The following is a 14,702-nucleotide window of genomic DNA, read 5'->3' as shown; positions in this document are numbered from 1 at the left end:
CTGAGCGAGGAAGGCATGTACAGCATTGCTGAGACTGAGAAATAGTTCAGACCCAAATATTACTGTAGGTTTGGTTCCTTCAAGAATTTCTTCCATTGCTTTGGACCAATAAATATTTAAAAAGTTAGGTTCTGAGCTCCAGAAAAGCCAACAAAAACATTTAAACATATGGATTTTTTTAAAAAATTGTGGTTAAACCATGTTCAGTGGAGAGTAGTTTGCAGCAGTCTTTTCTTTCTCTCTTTGCCTTGCATTCCCGCTCCCCCTCACCCCCCCATCATTTTCTTTCTTTCTTTTAGGAAGCCAGAAGGGTAAACACGTTGCCATGGAGTTCTGTTTAAAATAAAATACAATGGAAAGAAAAGCAGCATGATGAAGTAACCACATGGACTGCAGGATACACCTGATACTAATTACTGTCATGCAGAATGTTCTGGAAGACATTTGACTCGCCTGATGTATACATTCAAATCAAGCAAAGTAGTACTGGAAGGCTCCTTAGGGACCATCTTGTCCAAGTCTTTCCTTTTTCCAGATGAGGAAGTAGGGGCCCACAGAGAGGGAGGGCCTGGACCTCAGCCTCCCAGCGCGGAGGGAGCAGAGCCGGGATTCAAACCCGTGGTGCTTCGTAGGAAACCCATGATTTCCACGGTCTTTTTCCTTGGGCTGTCAGTAAGGCCCCGAAATAGGAGAGTGGGGTTTCCTGTGAACCTCGAAGGAGCAGGCTCAAGAGCCAGGGGGCCCAGAATAGGGAAGAGGCTGGCTTCTCACTGGGAGGCTCAACTTCCCGCAGGGGCGCCAGGAGCATCCCAACCGAGGCCTGGGGCTCCCACCAGAACGTCAACTCATGTCCTTTTGGGACTGCAGGGCTGACGCGGGCTGGCACGGTGTCTACGACAGCCTCCCGGGCCCCCGGGTGCGTGGCTGCGGATGCTCTCTGGCGGCCACCACAGTTCCCACGCGCGGCGGGTGAATGCGAGCCCCTTGTCAATGCGTGCCCCTCGCCTCTGCCCCCGAGAGGCTAGCAACCGGGCCTGCCGGCGTCTGATTGGCCGTGGGGGCCTGACGACAGGGGCTCCTGGTTGCTGATTGGCCCCGGCCAGCTCTGGCTGTTTCCTAGCTATTAATACTGTGGCTAATAAACGTTCTCCTGTTGACGCGGGTGCTCGGAGCCATGATTTTTTGAAGCGTTCTTGACGTCTGTGGCTGGTGCGGGCGTTTCTGCTGTGCAAGGCCTGCTTCCGGGGCTCTGGTCCCCGGGGCTCCTGGCAAGCTCCACAGGCTGTAAAGGGGGTGTTTTCTTTCTCCTTCGTGTTACCTGACATATTAAAGCAGCGCCCCATGAGGACCCCAACGTCCCACGTCTCTATCTCCCCAACAGTGCGCCTTTTTATGCAAAAACGAGCCCCCCGCACGCGCTCCCAAGGCTCGGCGCGTCTAGTGACCTGGCGGTCAATGTTCACCTCCCTAGTCATTAGCTGTGGACGTAGAAATAGCCTTTCTCCCTTCTTTTCAGCCCCGGAATCTCCCGTCTGATTTACAGTCACCTCGTGGGATCGTTGGGCATGGGGGGCTCCCTCTGACGCAGCTTAAACCCCCCAAAGAAGTGCGGGGGAGCGATTCTGACTTGATGCCCTCGGTGGGGCCTCCCTGCTGTCCTCTTTGGGGCCCCTTGCTCATCCTCACCTGCTTTCTGTCACCGGGCACTCCATCCTTGTCCTCCCGGCTGCCACCCACCTGTCACCCTAAGATAGATCCTCGGTCCTTTTCAACAGCGTTTTGACCTTTGCGAGAGGACATTTGATTGACGGCCCTGCACGCTCTGCCACTCAGAGCCGGGCAAAGCTGCCGAGGGCTCCCACCTGTTAGGGATTAACTCTCATGTGCCAGCCCCGGAGCCGAGGCCGCGGCAGGGCTCGGCGCAACATGTGTCGCTGCCTGTTTTTCGGGGCGGTGGTGGCAGTGGGGCTCTTTCAAAGGGCATGTGTGTGGGGATCACCCCAACTTTGAGGGGTGGCCCAGGCATCTCCACATGGGACACAGTCCGCCCTCTAAAAGTACTTTCCTTAGAGGGCACGGCTCCTGTCTGGATTCTTATTACAACCCTGGTGTGTGTGGGGGGGTATCCCTCGTTAAGGTGGAGGAAACGGACCCAGTGGAAGAGGAAGAGGCATAGCGGGTTCCGTGAACATGAGTTGTAAGCGGCAGAGCCCGGGACTCACAGCCAGGGTTTTCTGACTCGGAGACGCGGAGCTCTGTCTCCCATGTCAAAGAGAACCAGTCAGAAACGCACGGGTGGGCTGGGAGGGGGTGACAGCCTCTGGCTTACATCTGGGAACCAGTTATAACGCCCGGGCATTTTATTTTCCTGAACAATAAGAGAAAGCATAGTTTTCTTTCGCTAAGCCCGCATCCTCCGATGGATGTTCCGAAACCGCCAGGTGTGGGATCTGCGCCCCGACAGCCCCACCTTGGCCATCGGCCGCCTGAGGACGGCCAGCCATCGGGGCGATTCCCCCCACACATTGTGCCTGAATTCACTCTGCCTGGCGAGGCGGGCTCACGCAGGGAAAAAGCACCCGCGACCACAGGGTGTTGGTCATGGCGGCCAGGGGCACTGCGGCAGAATTTTTTCCTCCCTTCTTTGCTGCAATCTGGGTGCGGCTAGAGCAATTTGTCATAGAATCTGGGGGGCTCATTTTTCCGGCCAATCACTTTTAGAGAAATGAGCGCATTGCAGCAGAATGCGCTGACGTCAGAGACCACCCCTTCTGCGCCTCCATATAAACCCCACCCAGCCAGCCCCTAGCGCAGACGGCGGAGAGCAGAGAGGGAGCGCGCCTTGGCTCGCTGGCCTTGGCTGCGGCTCCTTGGGAGAGCTGGGGCGCCCGCGAGAGGATCCCTCACCTGGTGAGTGGTTGGCCATCCTTGCCGCAAAGGACGTGCAAAAGGAAGACGGCATCCGCCTCTGGGATGGGCTCTGTCCTCCTGGACATGCCGAGAGCCTGATCCCGGGTCCTGCTGCTGCTGGAGGCGGCCACTTCGCCTGGTCCCCGAGCGTCCGCAACGAAATTTGTCAGAAGGAAAATCTTGAGGCACATTTCCCTGGGGGGAAGTCAGGGCTCCTCTCTGGAAGGTCCAGTCCTTGAGGGTGGGCTGGGTGGTAGGGACTTCAGTTCAGAGGAGCGGGAGGAATCAGATGGAACCCCTCTTGGATTCGGGTATATGGCAGTCACTGGGGGGGGCGAACCCCGGATTTCCTGTATTGGAAGCCGCTTCTAGAATCGCGTTAATAGTGGGAGATATGGCGGCGATGCCTTCTGCATGCCCCACGAATTAGGGGGGGAAGCACCCGAATAGAAGGGTCTCCTGGGCATATTTGCCTCGCCAGCTCTTGGCCAGGTTTTTGGTGGATCGTGGGCGGGAGGAGTGGAGGTTCCTCTTCGCGAGGTTTTCTGAATCCAAATACACAGGTTTAGTGCAGTGTGGACCCCAGGCAAAATGCAGAGTAAAATTTCTACCCGACATCATCTGGTTCTGCCCTGATCAGCCACTTTCACAGTGGAGAGAGATGGCGCCCAAGTGCAAACCTGCCAGTAGCCCCCTAGGATCAGTCCTTGCCGAAGGGGGGTCGTGGGATTGGGGGCACAGGCAGAATAGATGCAGGGAGTGGGTTGGGGAGGAGAGAAGGCCGTGTCCTTGGATCTGGGAAGAGGGAGGAGAGAAATGCAGAAAAGGGGGTGTGTTGCTGGGGTCTGGACGCTGGGAGCTGGAGATGGGGTGCCACGGGGGTCTTCAGAGCGTTGCGTGGTGGTCGCTCGAAAATCCTGACATGTTGCAGGCTTGGACTTTTGGTCAAGTCGCCTGTTGCCATTGCCTTTGTCCGAGTCAAGCCCCCACAGGCCGCCCCCTCCCACCCTGGGCCGGCGGGCCTGGTGGGGGCGCAGGCGAGTGGCTACGTGGCAGGTTTCTGGCAGGTTTCCTGGCTGGCCGCGAGAGGGCGCTGGCGGCACTGCGGAATTTTGGGGGGCGGGGTGGGGAGGGGAGGTGGCCTTTGTTCTCCCGATGGAGGGGGTCGGGCGCGGGATCTACTGGAGGATCCTGGATTCATTTACCTAAGAGGGAACAGTTTTGAGACCCCCGGATTCACTGCGGAGCGGCCGCAGAGGCCAGGGTCGGCCTTTGCGCCGTGGCTTCGGGTGTCGTGGAGGCGCACAGAGGCACGTTAGTTGATTTCCAGTGGTTTTTGGTTTCGGGGGTCTTAGGAAGGTGTGGCTCATTTGAGCAGGATGGAGAGAGAGGCTGTGACAAGGTCAGTGAGGGGCCATCGCGCGGGGGCTAGAAATTGTTGCTGTGGCGAAGGAGGGAGGCACGACTTTGGAGGCGTGATGTCGATGCCTGGGGGCGAAGGCGGGGAGCGGCGTGGTGGCCTCCTTTGCGTTACTTTCCAGCGATGTCACAGGTTCTGTCTCTCGTTCCGAGACCACCCACATGCGTGACAGCGGTGTCTGGAGGACTGGATCTTTCTGACTTTAGTGAACCTGTGTTTAATTGGATTGACGAAGGTGGGAGTCGGGATTTCTGCTTTTCCCTGTAGCAGGCGGAGCGGCGCTCCAGAGGGGCCTGGCGCGGGTCCGCTGGGTGGCCCACCTTCCTCCGGGGCTGGGGCTCGGTAGCTGAGGGCGCAAGAGGCCCCTGGTGCGGGCGGGAGGCGCTGCGCCGCGGCCACAGGTGGGCTCTGGCTGGTGGTGGCTGGAGAGGCGTCGAGGCGGGTGTAGCGACCCGGCGCGGTGGCCTGGGGTGGGCTGTGGAGCCCTTCCTAGCCTGAGACCTGTTGGGCACCCGCTGTCCATCCAGGCCCGCCGGGCGCGGGCCGGGGCGCCGCAGGTGGCTGCGCTCCTGGGTTACAGGTGCGGGCTGCGCGCCCCCTAGCGGTGTGTGCCTGCCCCGCTACCTTGGGTTTTGAGTTGCGCACACGCACACAGCTAACACTTGTGACCTGTCAGTCAAATCATCCTTACCCCCTCCCACTCCTCTCCTCCACCTCCCATTTCTCCTCTCCCTCCACCCTTTCTCATTTCCTCGTCCCTCCTCCCCCTCCTATTTTTCTTCTCCCTCCTCCCTCTTTCATCTTTCCTCTTCCCTCCTCCCCCTTCCCCCCCCATTTTCCTCATCTCTCTTTTCCCCTCCCCTTCCCTCCTCCCCTCTCCCTGCCCCCCTCCTTCCTCCCTCCATACCCCTCCCTCTTCCCTCCCAGCCCCTCCCTACTGCCTTCCTCAGTCCTCCCCTTTGCCACTCCTCCCTGCCTTTCCCTCTGCCTGCCCCCTTTCGCTCTCTGCTGTTCCGGTGCTGGCCGTTAGAGGTCACGAAGATGGTTTCTAACCTGCCCCCCTCCCATGCCATAGGGTCTCTCCTCAGGGATGACATCATCCGTCCACCTCCTTGTCTTCAAGGACCACCTCCTCTCCATGCCGAGCCGCTCCAAGGGGCCTGCTGCCCATCTACACCTCACGGTACTTCAACCCTCCTGCTATCATTTCATATCCAACGTGGCAGGCAGAATCTCCCAACCCCACCACAATCCTTGCACCACCCCCAGACCCATTAGCAATTAAAAGACAATTTTAAATTTTAACTAATCAGCTTTAATTGTAATTAATTAACTTAAACTGTAATTATGATCTAGGCTTGGGCTTTTAAGCAGGTTCTCTAACCTTTGATCAATTGCAGAGGGCACTAGGAGCACGGATTCCTGGATCCCACCAACATACAAAGCAGCCATTCACTGACCCCCAGGACCAGGATGGCAAAGGATGAAGCGGACCGGAACTGACCAGCCGGCTGTACCTCTTACCTAAAGACTTAAACCAATGCCCTAGTGAGGGGGCATTGGGCATTAAGCCCTGACCTTTGCTATGCTCATGCTTTGACTCTATGAGTACTTTCCTATAAGTCTTTGCTTGTGTTCACCTGCTAGCAAACTGGAGTGTTTCCCTCCCCAAGGGGGTGTCAGTCTTTGTCGACTGACTCTGTCATCACCCTTACAATGTCCTGAATGGAAGGATCCCTTTGGGAAATTCTCAGGAGGGGGACCTGGGCCAAGGGCTTGACCAGCATCCTGCTGGCAACTCCAAGGCCCTGGGTGGGCTTCTGGAATGAGCATGCTACTGAATCACCAAAGGCATGCCCCACCTCTCTGGAGATCTTCCTATCCTTTTCTGGGGAATGGGGTCGATGGAAGCAACCTCCTAGGGTTGTTGTGAGAATTAAATGAGATAAAAGAGGCCTCAGGCAGGATCTGGCATAGAGGAGGTGATCAGCAAATGTTTGTTGAAAAGGTTCGACAGGTCAGTCCCTTCCCACCCCTCTTGCTTGTCTTACTCATCTTATTTATTCTCCAGCAGCACTCCAGGCAGCCCTTGTCCTCGGGCTCTCCTTGCATCAGGTAGGGGCTTTGCAGAGACCATCGACGGGCTGACTTGAGTAAGAACACGAATTATGCATGTGGCCATTTCCAGAGCACTTTCTATGTGATATGAACATGTGATTTTTATGTAATATGTGTATGTAAACGAGGCAGCCTCGTTTCCAGGTGAGGATGCATTTGGTAGTATTGATTTTTGTAATTTAAAAAAGCTGAAAGGGAGAGAGGACCCGTGAGGACTGAACTGTCTGTCCCATGGGGTAGGACTTACATTTACATTAAAGAAACTGAAACTTGTGGGGAGGTGTAAGTATTTGGTCACATTGCTGGCAAGAGAAGGGGTTGGAGTTGGACCCAGGGTGCCACGCTAGCTGCCCTCACCCCTTCTTCCCCTCTGGCCCAGAGTTATACTAAGAGTCCTTTGATTTCAAACCAAATGTTTGACAATGGGACAGTCTGTTTGAAATCCCAGATGCCTGGGGTGGTCTTGGGGGTCTGGGTGGCCCCAGTGCTGGTACCATGTGCTGGCTTCACCTTTTAATAACGGTGTGACCTTAAACAAGTCGCTTAACTTCTCTAAGTTTCAGTTTCTTTCATGGTCTAAATGGAGATTAAAACACACACACTCAAACACACACACACACACACACACACACACACACACACACGCACTCTCTCTCTCATGTATCTACCCCACAGGGCGCTTTTGAAGACCAAATGCTGTAACTACTATGAAAGTGCTTTGTAAATTGCTGTGGAAAGTGCAAGCTACTTAACCACCCGAGGCTGTCCCTCCTTGCTCACATGTCCAGCCCAATTCTCCCTTAGTGAGAACAGCACTCAGTAGGTGCTGTGTGTGTTTGTGTTCAATTAAGAAATTCCAGAATAAATAAAAATGAATTAACTCAACAAACATTTTCTGGAGCACCGACAATCTGCCCAATGCACCAGGCTAGGTATCTGATACAAAGATAATGAAAACAGTCTCTTGGAACCTAATTGGGGTCCTCATTTGACCAGGACTTTCTTTCGTCCCTTTTTAAGCCAACCAGTTTTGTCCGGACAAGACAAAAACAACTTGGGCTGCTTTAGAGGAGCCCAGCTCAGTGTAGACAATAGCTGCCCAGCCTCTGAAAGGGGCTGATTGGATTATGTGGCAAATGGAGGTGCAAGGATGACTTGGACGGTGACAAATGAAGTGGGCGGAGACCTGCTTTGAGTTAATCCAGGCTATTAGGAGGGGACCTTTTGTCTTCCAGAGACTGGCAGGAGCTTTTACCAGTGGTTTTTACATCCTTAATGTTCAGGAGGAATAATTTATGGTCAGTGAAAATCCAGGCCCCAGTGAGATTCGAGTGGGCTGTAAAATTGCGAGGCCTGCTCCCAGTGAGTAACGGTAGTGAATGTTTCGTCACTTTTTGCAACCGTCCATTCATTTGATCCTCACAACTCCCTGTCCTGAGCCAGGGCCGGCCACTGCCACTCCCAGGGAAACAGAGGCTGTCAAGAGGCTCTGCAGGTTGGGCCCCACTGGATCATTGAACCCCTGTTCCCTGAGTTCCAGAGGAAGAATTGTACCTCTCTCAGTCCCGGCCGCCTCCAGAAGGCCTCCCTCTGCATTTCTGACTTTGCTCTGCCCGCAGCCTGGAGCCTCCCAGGTCCCTGCTGTCATCTTTTCTAGCCACTACAGTCTCTGTCTTTCCTTTCACAGCCAAGCTTCTTGAAAGGCCTGTCTACACTTGCTGTCTTCCTTCCTCACCTCCAATTTCCTCTTCAACCCACTGCTTCCTGACTCGCTCTACTCCGTGGAAGGGCTCTCACAAAGGTAAAGACTTTTCTGTAGCTTAATCCTTGTCATGTTTTCGGCTCATGGACACAAGGACACATTTTCATGCCTTCTCTCAGAGGGCTCTGCGGCTCCGGTTCACTTCTGTGTGTTTACACGCCCCTTCAAAGAGACACCTGCTCCCCCTTCTCTCGTTCTTAGCGTCCCCTAGGAACTTGCATAGCCAGGTCTCTCGACTTCTGGACCTGCTTCTTACTATGCTGTCTTAAGCAGTCAGGAGTCACTGCCTGGGTTCGAGTCCTAGTTAAATTACTTAGTGCTGAGACCTTGGGTTAGGTAAACTTTTCCAAGCTAGGTTTATCTCAGTTTCAAAATAGGGTTAATCATCTTTATCTGGCAGGTCAGGTGGGATATCTCACAGGTAAGCACCAGATGCTATTTGAAGGGCTTGAAGCAAAGTCAATAAAGCATTCATGGGAAAATACAACTGGAGGCACCACTAGATTTTCGTATACATTAGGTTCCCACGGGGAGGACCAAAGAGAGAAGAAAGAAGTGGAAAGGGAGGGGTGTGCAGGAGAGACAGGAGAAGAGAATAACTAAACAAAGGCATTAAAGACAAAAAAAGTAGGAAAGGGAGACTTAGAAAATATTAAAAGCCACCAAAAACACATCCAAAGACGGTTTCCCCTTACGTTAGCTTGGGCTAAAAGAAAGCAAACGGGAAGAAGGTTTTAAATTGATTATCCCAATGACAAATCCCAGGAAGCTTTCACATCAAATCACCCTATTTTGGGTTTTTAACTCCTTCCATCGAGTTTAACCTCTTTACCTCCCACATCCTGGTAAACCCTGCCCCCTCCCTACCGCCCCCTTTGCTGGTGATTAAATCCTGAAGGTACACGAAGTATTTCAGTGAATGAAAGGCTAACAGAAAAGGGCCTCCCCTCCCCCTTACCCTGGCGGTGTTTTTCAGTTTTATTCCACTTTCCGCCCTTTTCCCTTAATGAACACAGGGCTAATCTCGGGCCTCGTCGAAGGAAGAGGCTGCAGACGTTAATGAGGTTAGCTGCTGGATTCCAATATTCGTCGCATAAGGAGCCTTCTTTGTCTGCGAAGGAAAAACACACTGATTATCATAATGAGGTGAACTGGCCACCGCCGGGCCGGGGCGATGTGGCTTCTTAAGCCACACTTCTAATTTTGGTGATGGAGCCGACATTTCTTTTGCTCCTCATTTAAGTCTTTGCCTCTGTCCCAGTGCGAAGTCCATTCAGCGGGGTTGAAAGTTGCAGGCAGCTTTGGGAAGGGGGGCTTCGGACAGGGTTGCATTGTAGAAAGTGGCTTTGTTCGATCCTTTGCGCAGATGCAAATGGCCAGAGCATTCATTCCCTTTCTCCAAGAGCTGAGGACTGGGGGTGCCACTGGTGATCAGTTCCCAACTCTAGCTCTCCTCGGACTCATCTCAGGACCCACTGAGGACATCCAAAACTCACTCAAGATTACCAAGTGGTAGGAAAGTACTAACTCCTAGGCATAGCCCTGGGGGAGTGACTACAATGTGAATACTCATGGAATGCCTAGCCAGGTGAAGAAGTGAATGCATGTTGGCATCCCAGAGGGCCCCCCATAAGAGGGCATAGTTTGGGGTTCAGATTTGACTCCAGCATACTGTTGAAATTGGGGCACAGGGGGCTAGTGATTAGTTGGGATCAATCAGTAGAGAGGAGATTAAAACTCACATCTGGGAATCTGGAATCAGAACTCGTAGTTCTTTTTTTTTTTTTTTTTTGAAATGGAGTCTTGCTCTGTCGCCCAGGCTGGAGTGCAGTGGCGTGATCTCGGCTCACTGCAACCTCTGCCTCCCGGGTTCAAGCAATTCTCCCACCTCAGCCTCCTGAGTAGCTGGGATTACAGGCGCCCACCATCACAGCCGGCTAATTTTTGTATTTTTAGGAGATGGGGTTTCACCATGTTGGTCAGGCTGGTCTTGAACTCCTGACCTTGTGATCCACCTGCCTTAGCCTCCCAAAGTGCTGGGATTACAGGCGTGAGCCACCATGCCTGGCCCTATAGTAGTTCTTCTTTTGCCCCTTAATATCCTCACCCACATGTCCTGTACCCTGCCTGAACCCTCCTTCTCTTTGTTCTGATCTTTGAGCTCCCTAGAGCCCATAATTCTTTAGAGCAGGCATGTCCCAAGTCTGAAACATGCCCTTATTTGTCCCAAGCTCTGGACATTTCTCACCCCAAGGTGGATCAATCATGATTAAATCACTCCAATTAAACTTTAGGCTCCAGTCGGGCCTTCAGCCAAACGGAAAAAAAAACTAGGGGATAAGGGAGGTAGTTGGAGCAAGAAAATGTTATTAGTTAAAACCTTATGGGACCTTCCTCCCTTAATGAGTCTGTTGGCTAAAGGTTCTCTGGCTTCGTGAATTAGAATTGGATACTGTTTCCAAGTTAGCAAAAGCAACTGTACCCCAGCACCCCACGAGAAAGAATGTGGAAGGATCTCCCATTGGCCAGTTGGGGCAAAAGCCTGAGGCAATCTTTCATCCCCTTTGCCAAGGCGAGACTTTCCCAGTGATGGTGATGTAGTTGGCCACTCTGTCTAGGGGAGTGTTGAGACTACGGGTGGACTCCGGTAGAGACCTGAAGCTGAGATCACACGAAAACCTGGCCGCCTCGCCATGTAGCTGTTGGAGAGTAGAAAAATAGAGCATGCCTGATGTTTCTAAATGAGAAGACTTTCTTCAATGGTAATGAAGAATCCGTGGCACTCTTCTCACCCTCAAACACATGGCAGTCATAAACATACAGGCCCCAAAGCCACTGTTAGTACTGTAGTAGCTCATGTGGACATTGGAAAGCCCGGACAGGGTGTGGAAGAAATCAGTTGGCCACCGGCAGGTTCTCTGGGGTTTTGTGCCCAAGGCTCCTGGAGCCCTAACAAACTTTCAAAAGTTAACTCCCCACGTCCCCATCCTGCTTGGGTTTCTGGACTTTTCTGAGGCGCCGGGCAGAGGGGTCTCATTGCTCCCTTGAGTCTAGGGATAGCCCTTTAACTTGGCTCCTTGAGTCCCTGCTTTTTCTGCTTCTGTTGCCTTCTTCCTCGTCTGTCCTGTCTCTCAATATCTCCCTCTCTTTGTCCCTCCCCAATTCCTGACCTGGCCTTCCTGGGGTACCCTTGGCCAGCCAGCCCCGTGCCTCCTCAGGGTGTCCCAGCACCAGCCTGGCACAGAGTGGGGCTCAGTTAGAGTATGTGGGATGTTGGTTTCGCCAGGTGAGTGAATGAAAGGACTCGACCACCACAGCTGAGCCACTAGGTGGGCCATGCGAAGAGTTCTAGGTGCAAAGGCTGGAGGGTGGAATTCATTTTTGAGAGGTGCGTGAGCAACTTCCGACCCCTGCCCCATTTGAACGGGGGCCTTGCTGGTCGCGTCCCTGCATTCACCCGCGCGGCCATCCCGTCATCCAACAGTTGATCCTAACTGAGCACGCCCACGGCCCTGGCTCTGGCCTGGGCACCGGCCACCATAGTCCGTCCCTTGATGGCCTCTGTGTCCTCAGGAGGGCAGGCCGGGGGGTTGCCCCAGGGGCTGGAGCAGTGGACTCTGGCTCCATAGAGATCAGGCTGGAGGGTGTGAGGGCAGATTCAAGCTATCCCCAGGGCTCTGCTCTGGTCCGAACCAGCCCCTTCTCCCTCTCTGCCTTCCCTGCCCCATTCCTGATGCTGAGCTGTTCTGGACCCCTGGCCCTGAGTCTCTCAGGACCGAAGTGGGCACGGGAACAGCTGTAGTACGTGCCCCCGGGCTTTGGCCACAGGTCTCCCTCTCGAGGTGTGGTTGTGACTGCGACCCTTCCCTTGCCATGATGCCTTCCTCCCCCGGGGCCTGGTCCAGCTCCTTCACTCTAGCAGCTGCTGGGGCCCATGTCCCATGCCGAGGACCAGCAGGGGAACCCTCCAGGGAGCATCTGCAGGCTCTGCTTCTGCCCAGCTGCTGGCTGGCTCTCCCTGGTGGCTTTCCAGCGGCCAGCTTCCTCACCCACCCGGCACTCTGCTTGCTCTGTCTCCTGAGGTGGGCCTGACCCACTTCCCCTTCTCTGCCTCAATCCCTGGGCTCCAGGGCTCAGCTCCATAGCCCTCTGCCTAGCAGGCTGGTTCTCCCTGCCAAGCCCATACCTGTGGTCACCTGGCCCTCCTGCGGTCTGAGTACCACTCCCCTGCCCCAGGAGCCACTCCCACTCCAGCTGCCTGTTTCCAGCAGGTTCCCAGTGCCCCCGACAAGCCCCTGCTGGTGTCTGCATCTCCTGCCAAGCATCCTCCAGTGCGCCTCCTGTGGGCCTGGCCTCAGGGCTATGGACAGACTCCTGTCCCATCCCAGAGACCCCTCGTGATCGTGCCCTGGTGGGTGTTGCCCCCGCCTGCCTTTGCCTCCGCCGTGGCCCTAAGAGTCCTGGGCTCTGCCCCGCCCGGTCCCTTGCTCCCCACTCAGTTCTGGTTTTGGGGCTGCCCCTAACCCAGCCCGTTGCTGCTTTGCACATTTTCCTGACATTGGGCATCCCCCACTAGTCACCCCACTCCACCAAAAAGCAAACTGCAGGTGAGGCCGTGCCCCTGTCTTTCTTGGTGTGTTTGGCTTTTCTGGGGCACTTGCCTTGCCATGATTCTAACTCTCTGCCCTTCCCCAAGGCACGTGGGCCGTGGCCCGGCTGGGTCGGCTGAAGAACTGCGGATGGAAGCCGCGGAAGAGGCCCTGATGGGGCCCACCATCCCGGACCCAAGTCTTCTTCCTGGCGGGCCTCTCGTCTCCTTCCTGGTTTGGGGTGAGTTTCTTGCTTTCTTGAGCCACCAGGATTTCATTAGGGTTAGCTCATGTCTCTCCTCTCTGATCAACAAGAGTGTCAACATTTAATCTGGGGAGGAGGCAACCTGCCAAAGGTGAATCCTCTTCACATCAGCCCCAGGGGTCTGGGGGCCGGAGAGCTGCCTGGAGTGGAGACCCTTGCTATACCCAGCAGGCATGTGTGGGGGTCCACCCTGGCTGATGGCATGCTGTGGGCCGGCGACGGTAAGTGAGGAGTGTCCACCTCCACTCTAGACCCCTGAGAGCGGCCCGGGCCAGGCACACAGGCGCCCTCAGTACGGCTTTGCTAAACACATTGCCGAAAGGGATCCAGGCGGCACTTGCCCTACTCCCACCCGGCCCAAGGACCCATTCGGAGAGGAGGAAATGGGAATGCTTGCCTGCTCCTCAGCCAGGAAGACATTTCTTTCCAACAGCCACGGTAGCGTCACTCCTTGTGAGAACCATGGTTTCTCACACATGAGGCTTTGATAATGTCCTTTAATCAAATAGTGGTTTTTGAGCAAGTTCTTCTTTTTCCTCCTTTCCTCACCCCTGAAATTGCAATGAGATGGGAATGTTTTTGTTTGTTTAAATAAAATCAGCAATGGTAGAGAAGAAGAAAGCAGGGGATTGGAGCCACACAATTCACTCGAGGACTCATCATTTGTTTATTTGTGTTTTACTAATTCAAGATGCATCCGGGAGCCGTCCAGGGCTCGGGCTTGGGGTTGTTCTGGGGTGCCGAAGGCTGGGCTTTGCACTAAGGACCAGAGGGTCTACTTGGGTGCCCTGGAGCACCCATGCAGCAAGGTGGCTTGCACGGCAGCCAAGCAAGGTGTCGTCGAGGGCGGGGGCTCAGGGTTGGATGTTGGACGGCCACACCAGGGTGAAGGCTGGGCTGGCAGGAAGAGAGGAGGCTCAGCTGAGGCCACTTTCCTTTCTGGGGTCCCAGGGACTGAGCCTGTGGCTCACTCAGGGCAATGGCGTGTTTTTAGAGCCAGCCACCTTGGGAGGCAGTGTCAGGATCCTGGCATCCCTCATATATGACGCCCCCCTGGGGTGGCCATTGTGGTGAATGGGTGCAGTTAGACTTCCCAGAGAATCTAGGTGGGCGCTGAGAAAGGTCTGAACCGTGGGGTGAGGCTGGCTTCATTCCCCCAGACATTTATGGAGCCTTGAGGGGGCCCTAGCACTGTCCTTGGCCCAGATGCCAATACTCCCCTCTGGACACCCACGAATGGGGTCTCTGAGAAGGAAGTGGACGAACAGAGCTGCACGCTGGATGGGGCCCAGCCTCTAGTCCTCAGCCATGTGCACGCATCAGCCCTTGTGCAGGCCTCCGCCCCCCGCCCCCCGCCACCCCCCACCTCTGGAGTGTCTCTGGTTTCCAACGCAGCCTCCGTAATGCTCTTTAATCAAACAGAGGATTTGGAGACAGCTCTTCTGCAGCCCTGCCCTTCTCCCCTGAAATTGAAATGGGATGGGGATATTATTTTTAAACAAAATCTGGCAGCGTAGGCAGAGGCGCTCTAACCTGGGGCTGTTGCCTTTGTGTGCTTGTTTCTGCTCTCTGGAGAGCCCCAGAGCCTGGAGAGACGGGGAGGGGAGTGTGTGCCCAGGGCTAAACCCAGGGAGGGGG

General features: G+C 54.7%; 1 protein-coding gene across 5 annotated transcripts in view; it reads left to right on the top strand.

Annotated features, from left to right (window-relative positions):
- The first annotated feature begins 2,800 nt into the window (after positions 1-2,800).
- The window catches only part of LOC100598628, a 35,094-nt gene continuing 23,192 nt past the window's right edge, over positions 2,801-14,702 (top strand). For 2 of the 5 annotated variants that reach the window (XR_004028005.1, XM_030803879.1), the window contains exons 1-6: positions 2,801-2,910; positions 5,406-5,513; positions 5,731-6,445; positions 8,136-9,356; positions 12,482-12,621; positions 12,907-13,040. Coding sequence is in view for 1 of the 5 variants with exons in the window: in XM_030803879.1 (XP_030659739.1) it covers positions 9,270-9,356; positions 12,482-12,621; positions 12,907-13,040 (361 nt within the window). In the remaining 4 variants the exon portion in view is untranslated. The remainder of the gene's footprint in view (positions 2,911-5,405; positions 5,514-5,730; positions 6,446-8,135; positions 9,357-12,481; positions 12,622-12,906; positions 13,041-14,702) is intronic. The other 3 variants (XR_004028007.1, XR_004028006.1, XR_004028008.1) reach the window with 2 other exon arrangements.

Source organism: Nomascus leucogenys, chromosome 22a, assembly GCF_006542625.1.
Source record: "Nomascus leucogenys isolate Asia chromosome 22a, Asia_NLE_v1, whole genome shotgun sequence".
Lineage (NCBI taxonomy): Eukaryota > Metazoa > Chordata > Mammalia > Primates > Hylobatidae > Nomascus > Nomascus leucogenys.
This window is presented reverse-complemented; position numbering and strand designations above follow the sequence as displayed.